The sequence below is a fragment of the Neolamprologus brichardi genome, chromosome 17 (assembly GCF_056152115.1).
Source record: "Neolamprologus brichardi isolate AB-2024 chromosome 17, ASM5615211v1, whole genome shotgun sequence".
Classification (NCBI taxonomy): Eukaryota; Metazoa; Chordata; class Actinopteri; order Cichliformes; family Cichlidae; genus Neolamprologus; species Neolamprologus brichardi.
Window position 1 is genome coordinate 22926291 of NC_142120.1, and position 14685 is coordinate 22940975.

Here is a 14685-nt window from a genome sequence, read left to right on the forward strand (position 1 = left end):
TAAAAATAGAATAAATAGACTTTTTAGTTTTTATATAAAGAGACATTTAGACACATAATTTCAAGCCATTTTTTTTTTCATTTAAAAATAAATCAAAAATAAATTAAGAATAAAAACATGCAAAATTAAAACACATTTTAGTGTTTAACAGTTTAAATATTTTTTTTATTTTGTTTAAATATTACTCAATTTGGTCACTCCCTGAAATAATAAAATAAAATACAATTTAAAATTTATGCATAAAAATAGAAATAAATAAAATAAATGTATATTTTTAATGATCTAATTCATTTTGTTTTTATTTTATATCTTTTTCTGGGTTTACTGATAATGCAGCTCACAGATGAAGAACAAAACGCATGAATTTTTATTGTTACTTACGTTTTTTTTATTTTGGTTTTTATTTGCTGATATTTCTTGTGAAGATCCAGACGGCACATCTTTAATGTGTCTGCAAACGTATGATGCAGGTCTCCTTCTTCTTCCTCCTCTCAGCTCCCGAGGCGCCTCACATCTCCTCTGTGGATTACTCTCATGGCGTTCTGTACGTCCGCTGGACATACGGCGAGCTCTTCATTGACCTGTCACACTCAAGGATGCTGCACTGGCAAGTGGTCGCTGTCGGGAAGAAGGGACCGGAGAAGACGTACTCCGTTGACGTGAGTCCAGACACATCTGTCTAGGTGTTCACGACACTCTGAGACACGTTCTCGCTGTTTTAGGTGTATTTGTGCGTTTGTGCGGTGATGAGTGTGTCTCCAGCAGCAGCTCATTATTTCAGGGTTGAGCGGAGCTGTTATTGACTCTCTCCTTCGGGTTGGTTCGATGGTCTGATTAGCAGCAGAAGAATGACCTGCAGACGTCGCTGCTCTACGAGTCCAATTACCACCGTAGCCTGAGCTCGCTTCTGTGATCAAGTATCTGAGGGTCCCAAGCCATGTTGGAGGTTTAATTGAGAGCGTATACAGATGGCATGTAGATGTCAGCTATATTCAGGATGTTAAGCAGTCTTCATTTCTACTAGATTGCTACTGATAGTTCTGATAAATGTGTAAACAATTAAACCAGCTTACAAAAACACAACAAACAAGAGAAATGTAACTTTATTTTGAAGAATTTATGTGAAATAGAAATCTCAGTAATGAGCATTGACCTCGGGGACTGAAACCAAAAATTACACTTCCTTTTCCAAATGTGTATATAAAAGATGAGCATAGCCACCATGACATCATTCATTAGTTTTGTTAGCATCCTGGACGCCAGCTCGTTGTTTTCTTGTTTCTTAAAATGTTTGTTTTGTTTGGATAAGAGGGTGGCATGCTAAGTTATCATCTAATGCTAGCTAACTTGGTTAGCATTGTTTAGCAAAGTTTGTCTCTATAATAACCTCACAGCAGCTTTATTATTGGTCGGATAATGTCATTAAAAATGCTCCAAAAGACTCCAACAACACAAACACAGTCCAGAGGTCCAGTTTGCTGAATGTAACTGGCAGCTGGCAGCTACAGCCACCTGTCAGTCAAAGAAGCCACACCCCTAATGATGTAACCTGATAGTTTCTACGGACTCCATCACTGCTGGGGCCTCTGCTGGAGGTTAGAGGACATGGCTTTGCAAAGCAATGGCTAACGTTACATTGGTGATGTCCATCTTTTATATACAGTCTGTTCGGTCTTTGAGGTTGAATGTAATTTAAAATTGTATTTAGATGTAAGAGTACGAAGACTGAGGACTTGTTGTGTTTGCGGTCAGCAGGTCTGCAGAAGTTTAATAAAGCTTCCACACTCAGAGCTGATCATTTATATTTAATCGTTAGTTCGTGGTGGAAGCAGACGGTCACAGTGACTAAACGGAGACACAGACAGCTGTGAGGATTTACTGCAGGGATATTTTTAGTTTTATTCAGGGCAGATTAAAAAGATATTTTAGGAAAATACCTGCACTGTTAATCTTTCAGCAGCTCCGCGTGGGACAGAGGCAGAGCAGAATATGACCCCATCAGATGGAGGAAGGGGGCACTCAGGACTGACTGTGTGCACGCTGTTCAAGTGTTATTTACATGTTGTTTACGTGTTGTTTACATGTGGTGCTGTGTCAGGTGACTCGGAACGTGATGCGGGCAAGCCTCCCTCTGCCTCCCGGAGACATCTACAACCTGACGGTGACGGCATGCACAGAGCGCAGCAGGAACACGTCCACGCCAAACATCATCAAACTGGGTCAGCGAGTATTCACTGCAATTTAAAGATGCAATAATGATGCAGCTATGCAGTGTTAACAAGGTTTCCGCTACATCAGGGTTTCATACGTAAAACCTAAAGAGGCAGCCGGCTGCGCAGACTAACAGACTAACTCCCCCAAAGTTCCCCGAGTGCTTTTTCAAAAAAATCATCCCAGTTTTCTTGAGAAAGAATAAATGAATTATATTAGTACACGATAACTGAACAATATTTTCACCCCACTGAAAGACCGACCTTTAACTCTGTAATTCTCAGAGCTGTAAAATTGAGTTAAAGGGAGGGTTAGCTTCTGGATTACAATCAGTATTAAACTCCAGTAAAAGTTTGAGCTGTTGCTGAGAAAGCATCACGCGTTAAACCAAAGAAATCACTTTAGACCTGAGAAAAAGAATCAGTTATGCTCATAAAGCAGGAGGTGGATTTAGAAAGTTATCAAGTTATAATATTAAGTAATGAGGCTGCAGACTGAGAACAATTCCACTTCTGCAGAAGAGACACCTTCGTGTCAGACTGAAGTATGTTGAGGACGATCTGGGGACAGATCTGGAGGAACCTGAGAGGTTCCCCAAAGAAGAACGGGCTGGGATCATTTAGGAGATGAGTGTGAGACACTGCAGGCTGTTATCCAGCATAATGGACATAATGGACAAAATTCTGTCCTTGTGATAGGATGACGTGTAAAACCTGTTTGCTGTTTCTGTCAGTTTGTAGAGAGATAATTGAGAAAATGAAACTCTGGGCTGCAGGAGAAAACGTGAAGGATGTAAGTGGGAAAGACGTCTCGGTGCTGATCACCGAGCGGCGGCCTCTCTGCTTGTTAATCTGTGCTGTGGGTCTGAGGTCAGACTCACAGAGTGAACATGAAACTTCATTTTCTCCACTTCCCCTTCTGAGCGTATCAGACTATTTCAGTCCTCCTCAGAGGAAGTGCGGGGTCTTTAGCAAGCTTCGGCTCGGCTCAGCCCTACAGTTCACCACCACAGTTTGTCCTGCACTGTAAGCTCTCATGAAGGGTTTTCGCTGCTGTTTCCTGCAGAGCCGGCTCCTCCCAGATCGCTGTATGCCGTCAACGCCACTCACTCGTCCGTGACTCTGCTGTGGACCGAGGAGGGAGTGGTCGACTATTACCAGGTCCTCTGCAGACCCAGCAAAGCCAGCAAGGAGCAGCTCAAGGTAAAAGTGCTCCAGCCATGCTCTATATCAGCTTTCATTGCCTCAGCTGCAGGTCTGAGACGATTAGGAAAGGATTACAAAAGAGCGAGATTACAAGTTAGTTTCAGCTCTGCAAGTGTTTTTTGTTTTAACTCATACAAATTCATTAATTTCAAAGATTTTTCTATGTTGTTCAGACATTAAGTCAACCAAACTTTTGTTAATTGTGAAAATAAAAATGTGATGCGTAGATAAATCAATAATAAAGGAACTACTTTTGTGTTTTGCTGATGTGAAAGTTTCTGAGATAATCCCGCAGAAATGTGGAAGTTGTTAAACATGAGATGACATGACATGCTGATGAGAAATAAACCAGACTGATCCAGTGAGGATCGATGATCGATCCCTGGGGAACTCCAAGCCTGGCTGCTACAACCAAAAAGTTTGATTTTTGCAAATCAGATTTTAGCTGCTGTAGAAACAAAGAGGAGGAATGACAGAAGTCGCAGCCGTTTTCTTCGAGCATCAGCGTGAATAAATTCATTGAGGCTCTCTCAGGCTGGTGAATTTGTTTCATATTGGCCACATGGGATCTGTATTAACAGTTTTCTGATCATGTGACCCAAAGAATAATAAAATGCAGTAATCAATAATCCCAAACTGAAGCTCCCTGAACACAGTAATGAACCCGGACACAGACACAGGGGACCAGATTTGCAGCGATAACGAGCTGCTGATGCTGAACACGTGTTTTTACCTGCAGGCTTGAAATTTAGTTTGTTCCCAAGCTAACGAGCTGGATGCCGGCTTTAATTAAAGAACTGAAAGTGTGATCAAAGCTGAAAGCAGAATAGAGTGAGTTCACATCTAAGGGGAAATGATTGATTGTTTCCTTCTTTTATTTTAGCTGTTTAAAACTTGAGAGCAGACTGACTCAAAACAAACTCACACAAAGCCTGAAGTCTGCAGTAAAACATGATGACATGTCATGAAAGGCCTGGGTCTTGTGGTCGGGGTGTCCTGCAGCGAGTTGAAAAGCTTTCATGGCGTCTCAAAAGGAATCAGATTATATATAAAAGGATGAGTCAGCGTCAAATTATAGGAGGTCCAAAACTCGAGCTCTTCAGCACCATAAACCAGTTGAAACTTTTCACTTTCAGTCTGAGACCAAACTCAGATCTGTGAGGACTCTGATGTGATTGGTCGTATTTGACCTACACCAGCTGAGGTGGAGAGAGCACGATCGGCCTGATATTGTTGGGACAGTAAAACAAGATTATTTTTATACAGCTGGCGTATATCCCTTTAAGGAGTTAAATAATGACAAATGGCAAACGTTTGGGAAATCTGTTGATGTTTCGCATCTGAAAGGAAAAAAATCAGCTGATTTCTGATCAGAATTTTTGAGCGTCTGTCAGTCTTAAAGTCTATAGGAGAAGAGTTTAGAAAACATGGTTTTCTTCCCGTATCGAGCTTTCATCCCTGACTGTGTTTTGTTGTTTTTTAACGTCCTTTCAGTGTAATGGCTGGTTTACCGTCTGCAGGCTGAAGTTTTTTTTATCATGAAAGCAAAATAATGCCCCAAAGAGCCGCTCAGCACCTGTGTTTGGTTGGTGTTTATGTGGATCAGTTGCAGCTAATCTCATTAGAAAGCTTAAAAGTGAAATAAATCTTTTATTTTGGAAATAAATCCTACTTTACTTTTAAAAAGAGAGAATTTTTTTTTTCTGCCTGTGATGCATTTGGATGATTTGACCCCAACCTCTCTGGTCATCTGCACGTTAGAACCCAAAGCCTCTGATAGCAGGAAACTTACAGCTGTTTCCAGCTGTGCTCCAAAACAGCTGCTTTTGGAGTCATCAGACAGGTTTTTTCTGCAGATGATGAAGAACATGGTGAAGAAGGCGTGTATTCGTTGTGGATGGCTGTGGATCACATACAGTGGGGCAAAAAAGTATTTAGTCAGCCACCGATTGTGCAAGTTCCCCCACTTAAAATGATGACAGAGGTCAGTAATTTGCACCAGAGGTACACTTCAACTGTGAGAGACAGAATGTGGAAAAAAAATCCATGAATTCACATGGTAGGATTTGTAAAGAATTTATTCGTAAATCAGGGTGGAAAATAAGTATTTGGTCACCTCAAACAAGGAAAATCCCTGGCTCTCACAGACCTGTAACGTCTTCTGTAAGAAGCTTTTCTGTCCCCCACTCGTTACCTGTATGAATGGCACCTGTTTGACCTCATCATCTGTATAAAAGACACCTGTCTACAGCCTCAACCAGTCAGACTCCAAACTCCGCCATGGCCAAGACCAAAGAGCTTTCGAAGGACACCAGGAAAAGAATTGTAGACCTGCACCAGACTGGGAAGAGTGAATCTACAATAGGCAAGCAGCTTGGTGTGAAAAAATCAACTGTGGGAGCAATCATCAGAAAATGGAAGACATACAAGACCACTGATAATCTCCCTCGATCTGGGGCTCCACGCAAGATCTCATCCCGTGGGGTCAAAATGATCATGAGAACGGTGAGCAAAGATCCCAGAACCACACGGGGGGACCTGGTGAATGACCTGCAGAGAGCTGGGACCAAAGTAACAAAGGTCACCATCAGTAACACACTACAACGGCAGGGAATCAAATCCCGCAGTGCCAGACGTGTTCCGCTGCTGAAGCCAGTGCATGTCTAGGCCCGTCTGAAGTTTGCCAGAGAGCACATGGATGATACAGCAGAGGATTGGGAGAATGTCATGTGGTCAGATGAAACCAAAGTAGAACTTTTTGGTATAAACTCAACTCGTCGTGTTTGGAGGAAGAAGAATACTGAGTTGCATCCCAAGAACACCATACCTACTGTGAAGCATGGGGGTGGAAACATCATGCTATGGGGCTGTTTTTCTGCCAAGGGGACAGGACGACTGATCCGTGTTAAGGACAGAATGAATGGGGCCAAGTATCGTGAGATTTTGAGCCAAAACCTCCTTCCATCACTGAGAACTTTGAAGATGAAACGAGGCTGGGTCTTCCAACATGACAATGATCCAAAACACACCGTCCGGGCAACAAAGGAGTGGCTCCGTAAGAAGCATTTGAAAGTCCTGGAGTGGCCTAGCCAGTCTCCAGACCTCAACCCCATAGAAAATCTGTGGCGGGAGTTGAAAGTCCGTGTTGCTCGGCGACAGCCCCAAAACATCACTGCTCTTGAGAAGATCTGCATGGAGGAATGGGCCAAAATACCAGCTACTGTGTGTGCAAACCTGGTAAAGACCTATAGTAAACGTTTGACCTCTGTTATTGCCAACAAAGGTTATGTTACAAAGTATTGAGTTATATTTTTGTTATTGACCAAATACTTATTTTCCACCCTGATTTACGAATAAATTCTTTACAAATCCTACCATGTGAATTCATGGATTTTTTTTTTTTCACATTCTGTCTCTCACAGTTGAAGTGTACCTCTGGTGCAAATTACTGACCTCTGTCATCATTTTCAGTGGGGGAACTTGCACAATCGGTGGCTGACTAAATACTTTTTTGCCCCACTGTATATGTGCTGCGTGGTATCTGTGGGATGCTGTGAGCTTGTACAGCAGCTAACTCGCTAAGAGAACATTTTTGATATGAGTCCAGCTTTCAGGTAAAATAAAGGTGAATGACTGCAGGGAGGTTAGCAGGAACTGGTGTTGGAGGTCTGGACCTTGAAAACAGAAACTTGGTGACATCCATGGTTCCATATGAAGAGGTAGGCGATAAAAGGAGACTAACAAAAAGGATTTAGATAGGCCTAGTGCTGCCAAGGGTAATTTGGCAGCACGTGTGCAGAGATGCAGGTCAATAAGATGTCTGATCGTAGAATGGCAAGGAAAGCTTCAGGCAGTTGTTAATGATTCAAACTTGAGTGCACTGGTTTCTGTCCAGTGAGAAGTCTCTCGTTTGACCAAATTTAAAATTAGAGTTGCAGAAACAGGAAGTGCCACGTAACCATGGAAATATTTGGGAAAATTAAGACAGTACAATTTTCTTTAGCTTCTTCTTTTTAAACGTCTTGACAGATTTAGCAGTGAAGCACATACTGGAACTAGGGTTATAGTAGTAACAACAACAAAACACCAAAGAGTTTTGGAAAATGTGAAATATGTGGTCATAAACAAAAATACAGTTTTAGTGAGCACGAGGCTGGGGTCAGCAGCCGCTCAGCCCATTGTCTTTATCTGGACTTCAAATCTGACCTCTTCTTCCTCTTCCTCAGGCCCTTGAGCCGCAGACCTCCACCTCCCACGTGGTCACCATTTCTGGTTTGATACCATCGTCCAGCTACAACTGCACCGTCACCAGCTTCAGCTACAGCACGCCCAGCAAACCCACACACATCAGCGTCAGCACTGTTGGTAGGTGGCACCATTTACCTGCACCATAGGAGGGCAGTGACTGTCTTTATTTGAGCCCTGAAAACATCTTAAAAGTGAAAACTGAACTAAGTGCAGCTCTTTAATTTGAAGATTTAAAATGTTTTTAGTCACTCCTGCAGGCAGTAAAGTGAACTGCAGTCACTGAGGGTGAGTATGACATGAAGAAGATTTGTGCTGTGGAGCTGAGCTCAGTGAACTCTTTCCAGCTGCTTGCAGCGACTCAGTGAAATGTTTTGGTGCCGTTAGTCACAGAGGAGCAGCAAGCTCATTGGTTAACACCTTGTCATAACAGGTGTTAACCAGTGAGCATTGATTTACAGGTTGTAAATCAATGAGTAAGGATTGTGAGATCCACCCCTCTTTCAACACAACAAGAAGCTCACAATTTCTATGTCGGTCTTTTATAGTCTATGTTTGTAGCAAAGTACAGTTGGTGGCCACCCGCTTGATAAAAGAACTTTAATGTGAAAAGTACCATACAGGAAGGGTTCTGTGTTGAGAAAACTGATGAAATCGGCGAGGACTGTGCTGAGAGGTAACAACGTCTGTCTGTGCGTCTGTCTGTATATCTGCAGCCAAAGAGATGAATCCAAGCGTTGCTGCCATCTCGGCTCTGGCTGTCCTCAGCATCCTGCTCATCAGCCTGCTCGTTCTGTTCCTGCTTGTGCTGCGCAAGAAACACCTGCAGATGACCAGGTAACTCAAAGTCAGCACAGCAGCAGTGCCCTCTGCTGTCACACAGTCATCTGTTGTTCATTTGGCCTTCACAGCTTCACTCTGTGTGACAGTTATAGTGTATGAGATACAGTGTATGAGTTTACTGTGCATGAGTTGTAGTGTATGAGGTTAGTTTCTGTATGCATTTCTGCAGCAGATCCTGCAAAAAAAAACCAAGCATGTGTCCTAAATGTCTTATTTTTGAAATGCCCATTGAGATCAGTTTATGGACTTTATTCTAGTTTTAAGAAAAGTAATAGAAATAGAAATGATGGAATTTGGATTACAGTTATTGGAGTTAATGAGCATGAATAATCTTGGAGCTTCAGAGTGATTCACAGCTGAATTTCTGAGGAAATAACTGAGAGGGTGTCTGCATGCTGTACACTAATCTATAAAGCGGTCAAGCTGTGGTCTGCTGTGGTCAGCCGTTAATGCCCAGCTAACTGGCATTCATAATAATAACACCTTTTATTCTTAGAGTCATGACACGCACGAGTTAGGACACAAACTACTTCCTCTTGTCAGGAGGCTGAGCGGCATGGGTGGTGTTTACGAGGCACTTTATAGACCTACACGTTATTGAGGAAGCAATATTTACACAGTATTACACTGTGTGTACTGTAATATGTGTGTTTTACAGATTTATAGAATAATGGTATTCTCTTTTGTACTAAAATAAAATACTGATACTGATATAATACTTTTTGCTACATCTCAAATATAATGTGGAAAATAAAAAATACTTACATGTATGACAAAAATAAAAGATTTACTTTTTTAACATGAAAATTATGAAAATAAAAATCAATTTAATACAAAAGTTAAAATGAATACATTTTAAATCAGTTTCTACTTTCCACATTCAATTTAGGAGTTTTTGTATCATATTTATGCAGGATATAAATGCTGTGACATTAAAATGGTGCATTTAAAAATGTTGACGTTAATTTAAAATTAAATCATATAATTTTTACTCAACAGTTTTCGTTACACTTACGTTATAATTCAGGTTTTTTAATGTAGGTCATACTACAGAAGCACTAGAACCTTTTTAACATTGAGTAGTGTTTTTTAAATGTGTCAAAATAATTTAATGCAAAAGTTAACATTGTAAAATTATAAGTTAATAGTTCTACATTTAATTTTATGTGGCCAAAGTCGTTAAAAAATGTAATGGAAAGCATTAATAAACATCAGTAAGCAGAATTATTTCAAATTTTTTACATGAGCCAATCAGAATGCGGCATGCGGACTTTTACTAGTGGATCACATGCAGATGTTAAAACATTTAAATTTAAAGTTATGATTACCTTATGATCGTAACTTTACCCTGCATCATCTCTCCAGTTATTCTATCTTTTTCATTTTAATTTTTCACCTTTTTGAATTTTTATTTTTTTAAATGTTTCTAAAATGTTTGAGCAAAGAAAGTCATTATTTTCAGATGGCTTGATAAATTCTTTACTTCACTGTAAATTTTCTTTTCATACTCACTTCACAGCTTCCTCCATTTCCTTATAAGTCATCTATTATTTCTGAGTTCCTCAAACTGAGCTGTTCTCACCACATGTGCTTGTTAATTTCTGTTTCAGAGAGTGTGGCGCAGAGACCTTTGTCAACTTCGCCTCGTTTGAGAGAGACGGAAAGCTTCCATATAACTGGTACGAGCTTCGTCATGTGTTTGTTCATCTTCAGATCACAAATTAAGCGTTCACGCACGGGTGGATGTTGTTTTAGCTTGGATTTAGAGTAATCACACAACCTCGGTTTTGGATGTGCAAACACCCTCGAAAGACCCAATCAGAGGCAGATTAGCAGCCCGGAAGGGGGATTGAAGAGGCAGATTAGGGATTTGAACATATAGGCACAGATTATAGCTCATCTGTGGTGCTTTATACAGCTTGAGGTGACGATGACCATGATGATGATGATGACGACGACAAAGAGCTCAGCACCCTTGCCTGCTTTGTTTGGACCAGCTGAAATGGGGTGTTTGATGATGATGAAAGCTTTGAATTTCCCCTAATCTCAGATTAAAAGGACAAAATGTTGCTTTTTGAGTCAGTCGTGTTAATTTGTTCAAAACAAGAAAAGATAATTCAATTTTATTTCTCCTTTAAAATCAAGCAGAAGAGGCAAAAAGTGCCTGTTTTTAAACTGTGAAGTGGCTGATGGATCAGATTCAGTCTCACATGTTATTTCTGACAAACATTTGGAGATTTGTGATTAATATAACAGCTGAAAGACGGTCAGTTAAGGCAGAACCTTGGCTTCCATCTGCTGTTGTATTTGACCTTCCATCACTAAATGCACATTTCCATCAGAGTGTCTTCTTCTTCTTGATGTGATGGTGCAGTTTGCTTTTAATGTGCATGTGGACAGACTCACTGTGTGATGTCACAGCAGTGTGGATGTGATGAAAACGCGAAGCCCCCACTGATGCTCCAAAAGGAAATTCTGTCGAGAGCATTTATCTGAATATATCAAGTTTTAAAGAAGTAAATGATCCTTTTTTATGTTATATAACAATGGAACCACTTAAAGAAAAACAAAAACCACAAACAGCATAAAAAATAGAGCAAAACAATATAAATATGATGTACAGTTAGGTTATTTATAGTTGTAAAATATGAAAGGTATAAGCAAGAAACACATCATGATGAACAATTCTCCATATGTTTTGTACAATGTTATGTTTAATTCTGATTGAACTCTTTATGCCTTGAAAGCCTAATAGGAGTTCTTATATGAACTGAGTGATTTCTGCTTATAGTGCATCAGAATTTAGCAAAGGTGGTCTCTTCCAATGGACCTTCTCTTGGAGAAACCCAAAAATGACTGTAATTGTCATCAAACCCCCTCTTCATTAATATACACTGAAGTGTAGAAACTTGCTACACCTCAGGGGAGGTCGTCAAATGTCATGTTTGTGGGGGAAAGAGTTAAGGAAGATAAGTCTTAATGTAATTAATGTAATTTACCTTCTAATTAACCTGATTTTTATCTGAATTCTTTGATTGCTTTCAACAAATCCTGAAAAAAGCCCAAAGCAACCAGTGTAAACCAGTATGGTGTACCTCAAAGCTCACTTCCTGGGATATTCATTTTTTAAACTCACAGTTTTACACTGTTATGACATAGGTTAGATAATTTTATTTGCAAGAAGGTGATGCAAATATTTTTCAAAGATAAAAATTGGAATGAAACTAACAGTGTATTATCCAGTGTATCTAGCCGGCTAAATGTTTTCTAATTTTTATGAACAAGTCAGCAAGATAATTCATCCAGTAAGTTGTTTTAGTATTAGTTTTAGACTTAGTTTTATTACTTGATACTACAGAGACATTTAAGTCTGTGGCAATAAAATGTAGAAGTTTGACATGACTTAAATTTTAATGTTTGTGTTCCCGAGCTTCATCAAGAAAACTCAGGAAAACCCAGACGGACAAAGAGGAGTTCATAAATGTATCGGCATCAGTGGGGTCATTACTCAGGCACCACAAATGTAAATGAGATCATCAGGTTCATAAAGGTGGCTGTCACTGCCAAGTGACAAACTGAGAACTGTTTATACATGGTGTCGGTCCTGGCTGAGGGTTGCATTGTGGGATGGCGGGGAGGACGCAGTGATGTCACAGACTCAGGCTGGGGGGTTGTGTAAAAGAAACAGAGTGGCCATTGACGTCCAGCAGCATACAGACTCCTGTTGTCCTCCAGAGACACAACAGGACACTCTCTGAGCGGCTGCATGATGCATTAACTCTGTGTTCAGCACTAATGTGAAGCTCTTGACGCTCTGTGCCTCTTTACTAATGGAGCACCATGTTCTGTCCCCAACCTATCACCCCCCTCGTGTCTGGGTTTTTTTTTTTTTTTTTATTCTTGTTTTTATTTGAACCCCCTTCAGGCGAAGAAGTCTCTTTGCCTTCCTTACCCTACTGCCATCCTGCCTTTGGACTGACTATCTTTTGGCTTTTTATATTAATCCTTGGTAAGTAAGCACTTGCTGGCCAAAAACACTGCACTTCAGGGGCATGTCTAAGCAGAGCCACAGCCGACAGTATTGATCAGAGACACTGTTTTACTCTCAAAATTAACCAAAGTGAGGAGTCACGGATCACCTCTGGATCCAGAGTTCACAAATAAGTCTGGTGGTGTTTTGTATGGAGTAAAACAACAATCCATTTGTCAGTGTGATGTACCTCAGGGTTTTCATCATTCATATTTTCTACTTTTAGGTCAATATTTTTTTTAATATCAATTACAAAGAAAACCAAACTATTGCCAACAAATAAGTCCTTTTCATTGGTCAACAATGGTCCACATAAAACAAGAGAAGTGAGAGATTAATGGGTCAAAAGCTTTGATCCTTTTTTTGTAGCAATGAAATAACTTCTGATTGGCTATAGGTGTTTTGGTGCATTTCAATCAGGAAAACATTGTGGTTTGGGTTAAAATAACCACTTCATCAAGTTTAAAATAATAACCACAGAGTTAAAGTAGGGCAGTGACTGTTTTGGTGGTTGGTAGAAAACAAATAGCCATGTCCTGTTTAAAAGTACAACATTAATAGACCTATCCAACCACCTTGAGCTCCTCCCTCAGTTTTATCCATGCTTCTATAGCCAAAATACACTCATTTATCTTTTAAGAAACTAGTGCCTTCATTGCATACCACGACTGCATAGGGATGGTGTGGCTGAAAATGTCCTGTGATGGTTCTCTAATTCTAGCAAATTTACTTAGATTAGATAGTGAATTTAGTTTTTTACAAGGGTTAATTTCAAGGCCTGTGTTGTGTTTCCAGGACACACTCATTTAATATGACTGAATGAATTAGCCTAATTGCAAAGCCATTGTCTTCTTTTGCAAGTTTAAAGTGATCGGGATTAAAACCAAAATGTAACAGGTTTCTTCAATAATCCATGCTCCACGTCGCCACCAAGCTTCAGGATATTCAGTTTGGTACTTTTTGTGTAAGAACCACTACCTCAATTCAGTACAATACATAGTTTATGTTACAAATGCACCCAAGACCTATTTTTCTGTCACCAGGGATTTACTGTTTTATTTATGCATGGCCTTTAGTCCTCAAAAATACAATTTTGGGTGTGTGCTTATAGCATTATGTTACACTTAATGCTCACAAAAATTCTAACTCTAACTATTTGGGACTAAACCAAAAAACAAATGTGATCATTTTTAAGTTATCTAGTATAATCAGCTGGAATTTCTTACTATTCATGTTTACTAATTCATGTTTATATGTAGATAAATATCAAATAAAACAGTCAAATAACATAAATATTGTCTTTAGATGTATAAATAGATCACTTGCAATTCTGCTTCTGTGAATGTGAAATCTGGTGTTCCTCAGGGATCCATTTTGGAACCCTTTAGGTTTTTTTGTGTTATAAATTATTTTTATTTGTAATGTTTTCTTTAGTGTTAGTTGCTAGCAGGAGACAAAACTCAGTGTCGGATTGGACATGTGACTGTTTGTTGACAAGAACAAAAATATATCAAACTTAATATATAAAACATCACCAGACTGTTCTTTAGCATTTTGACACTTCATTTTGAAACTACAGGGAACTCCCGAGGTAAATAGGTAGTCAGATGTAATTTCTGACATGTTGAACTTTGTCTTGCAATGCTGTGTCTGTGGTTACACCTTCAAAGTCACATTGAGTGTATTTCTACTAACATGTTGGATGTACTTCAGCATGAAGCGAACTCTCGATGCTAACTCCGGCTTTGGTGTCTGCATGCTCCCTGTCTCTCTCTTTGTGGACTTTCTCTTTAGACGTCTCTTCGTTACTCAGTTGTGATTTCTGTTCTCTCATAGATTGTAGATGTGATGTGCATGTTGATGGATCAAGATGAACTAGCGGATTGTGTTTTAGCGTCTCCAGATTTCCTCCCACTTGATGTTTGAAAACTTGGTTGTAAACCAAGGAACTTTCAGGACATCATGAGTGATTCAGGGGGAAATTTGGCCCAATTTAACACAATTTGTGTTAAATGGTTGAATGTAGATACAGAAGTATGAAGAGCAAAAATTACAGAAGATGCATGATTGTGGAGAAACTTAATGGCTCAGTCACACTAGGGTGAAAATAGGACAGCAACCTCCTTGACCTCCTGGGTAATGCAGAGGTTA

General features: G+C 39.8%; 1 protein-coding gene across 2 annotated transcripts in view; it reads left to right on the plus strand.

Moving 5' to 3' along the window:
* The window catches only part of ptpro (protein tyrosine phosphatase receptor type O), a 45313-nt gene that overhangs the window by 15897 nt on the left and 14731 nt on the right, over positions 1 to 14685 (plus strand). The window contains exons 11-17 of one of the 2 annotated variants that reach the window (XM_006781065.3): positions 496 to 659; positions 2099 to 2219; positions 3277 to 3413; positions 7643 to 7781; positions 8378 to 8498; positions 10115 to 10183; positions 12430 to 12513. In XM_006781065.3, coding sequence (XP_006781128.2) covers positions 496 to 659; positions 2099 to 2219; positions 3277 to 3413; positions 7643 to 7781; positions 8378 to 8498; positions 10115 to 10183; positions 12430 to 12513 — 835 coding nt within the window. The remainder of the gene's footprint in view (positions 1 to 495; positions 660 to 2098; positions 2220 to 3276; positions 3414 to 7642; positions 7782 to 8377; positions 8499 to 10114; positions 10184 to 12429; positions 12514 to 14685) is intronic. The other variant, XM_006781066.3, reaches the window with a different exon arrangement.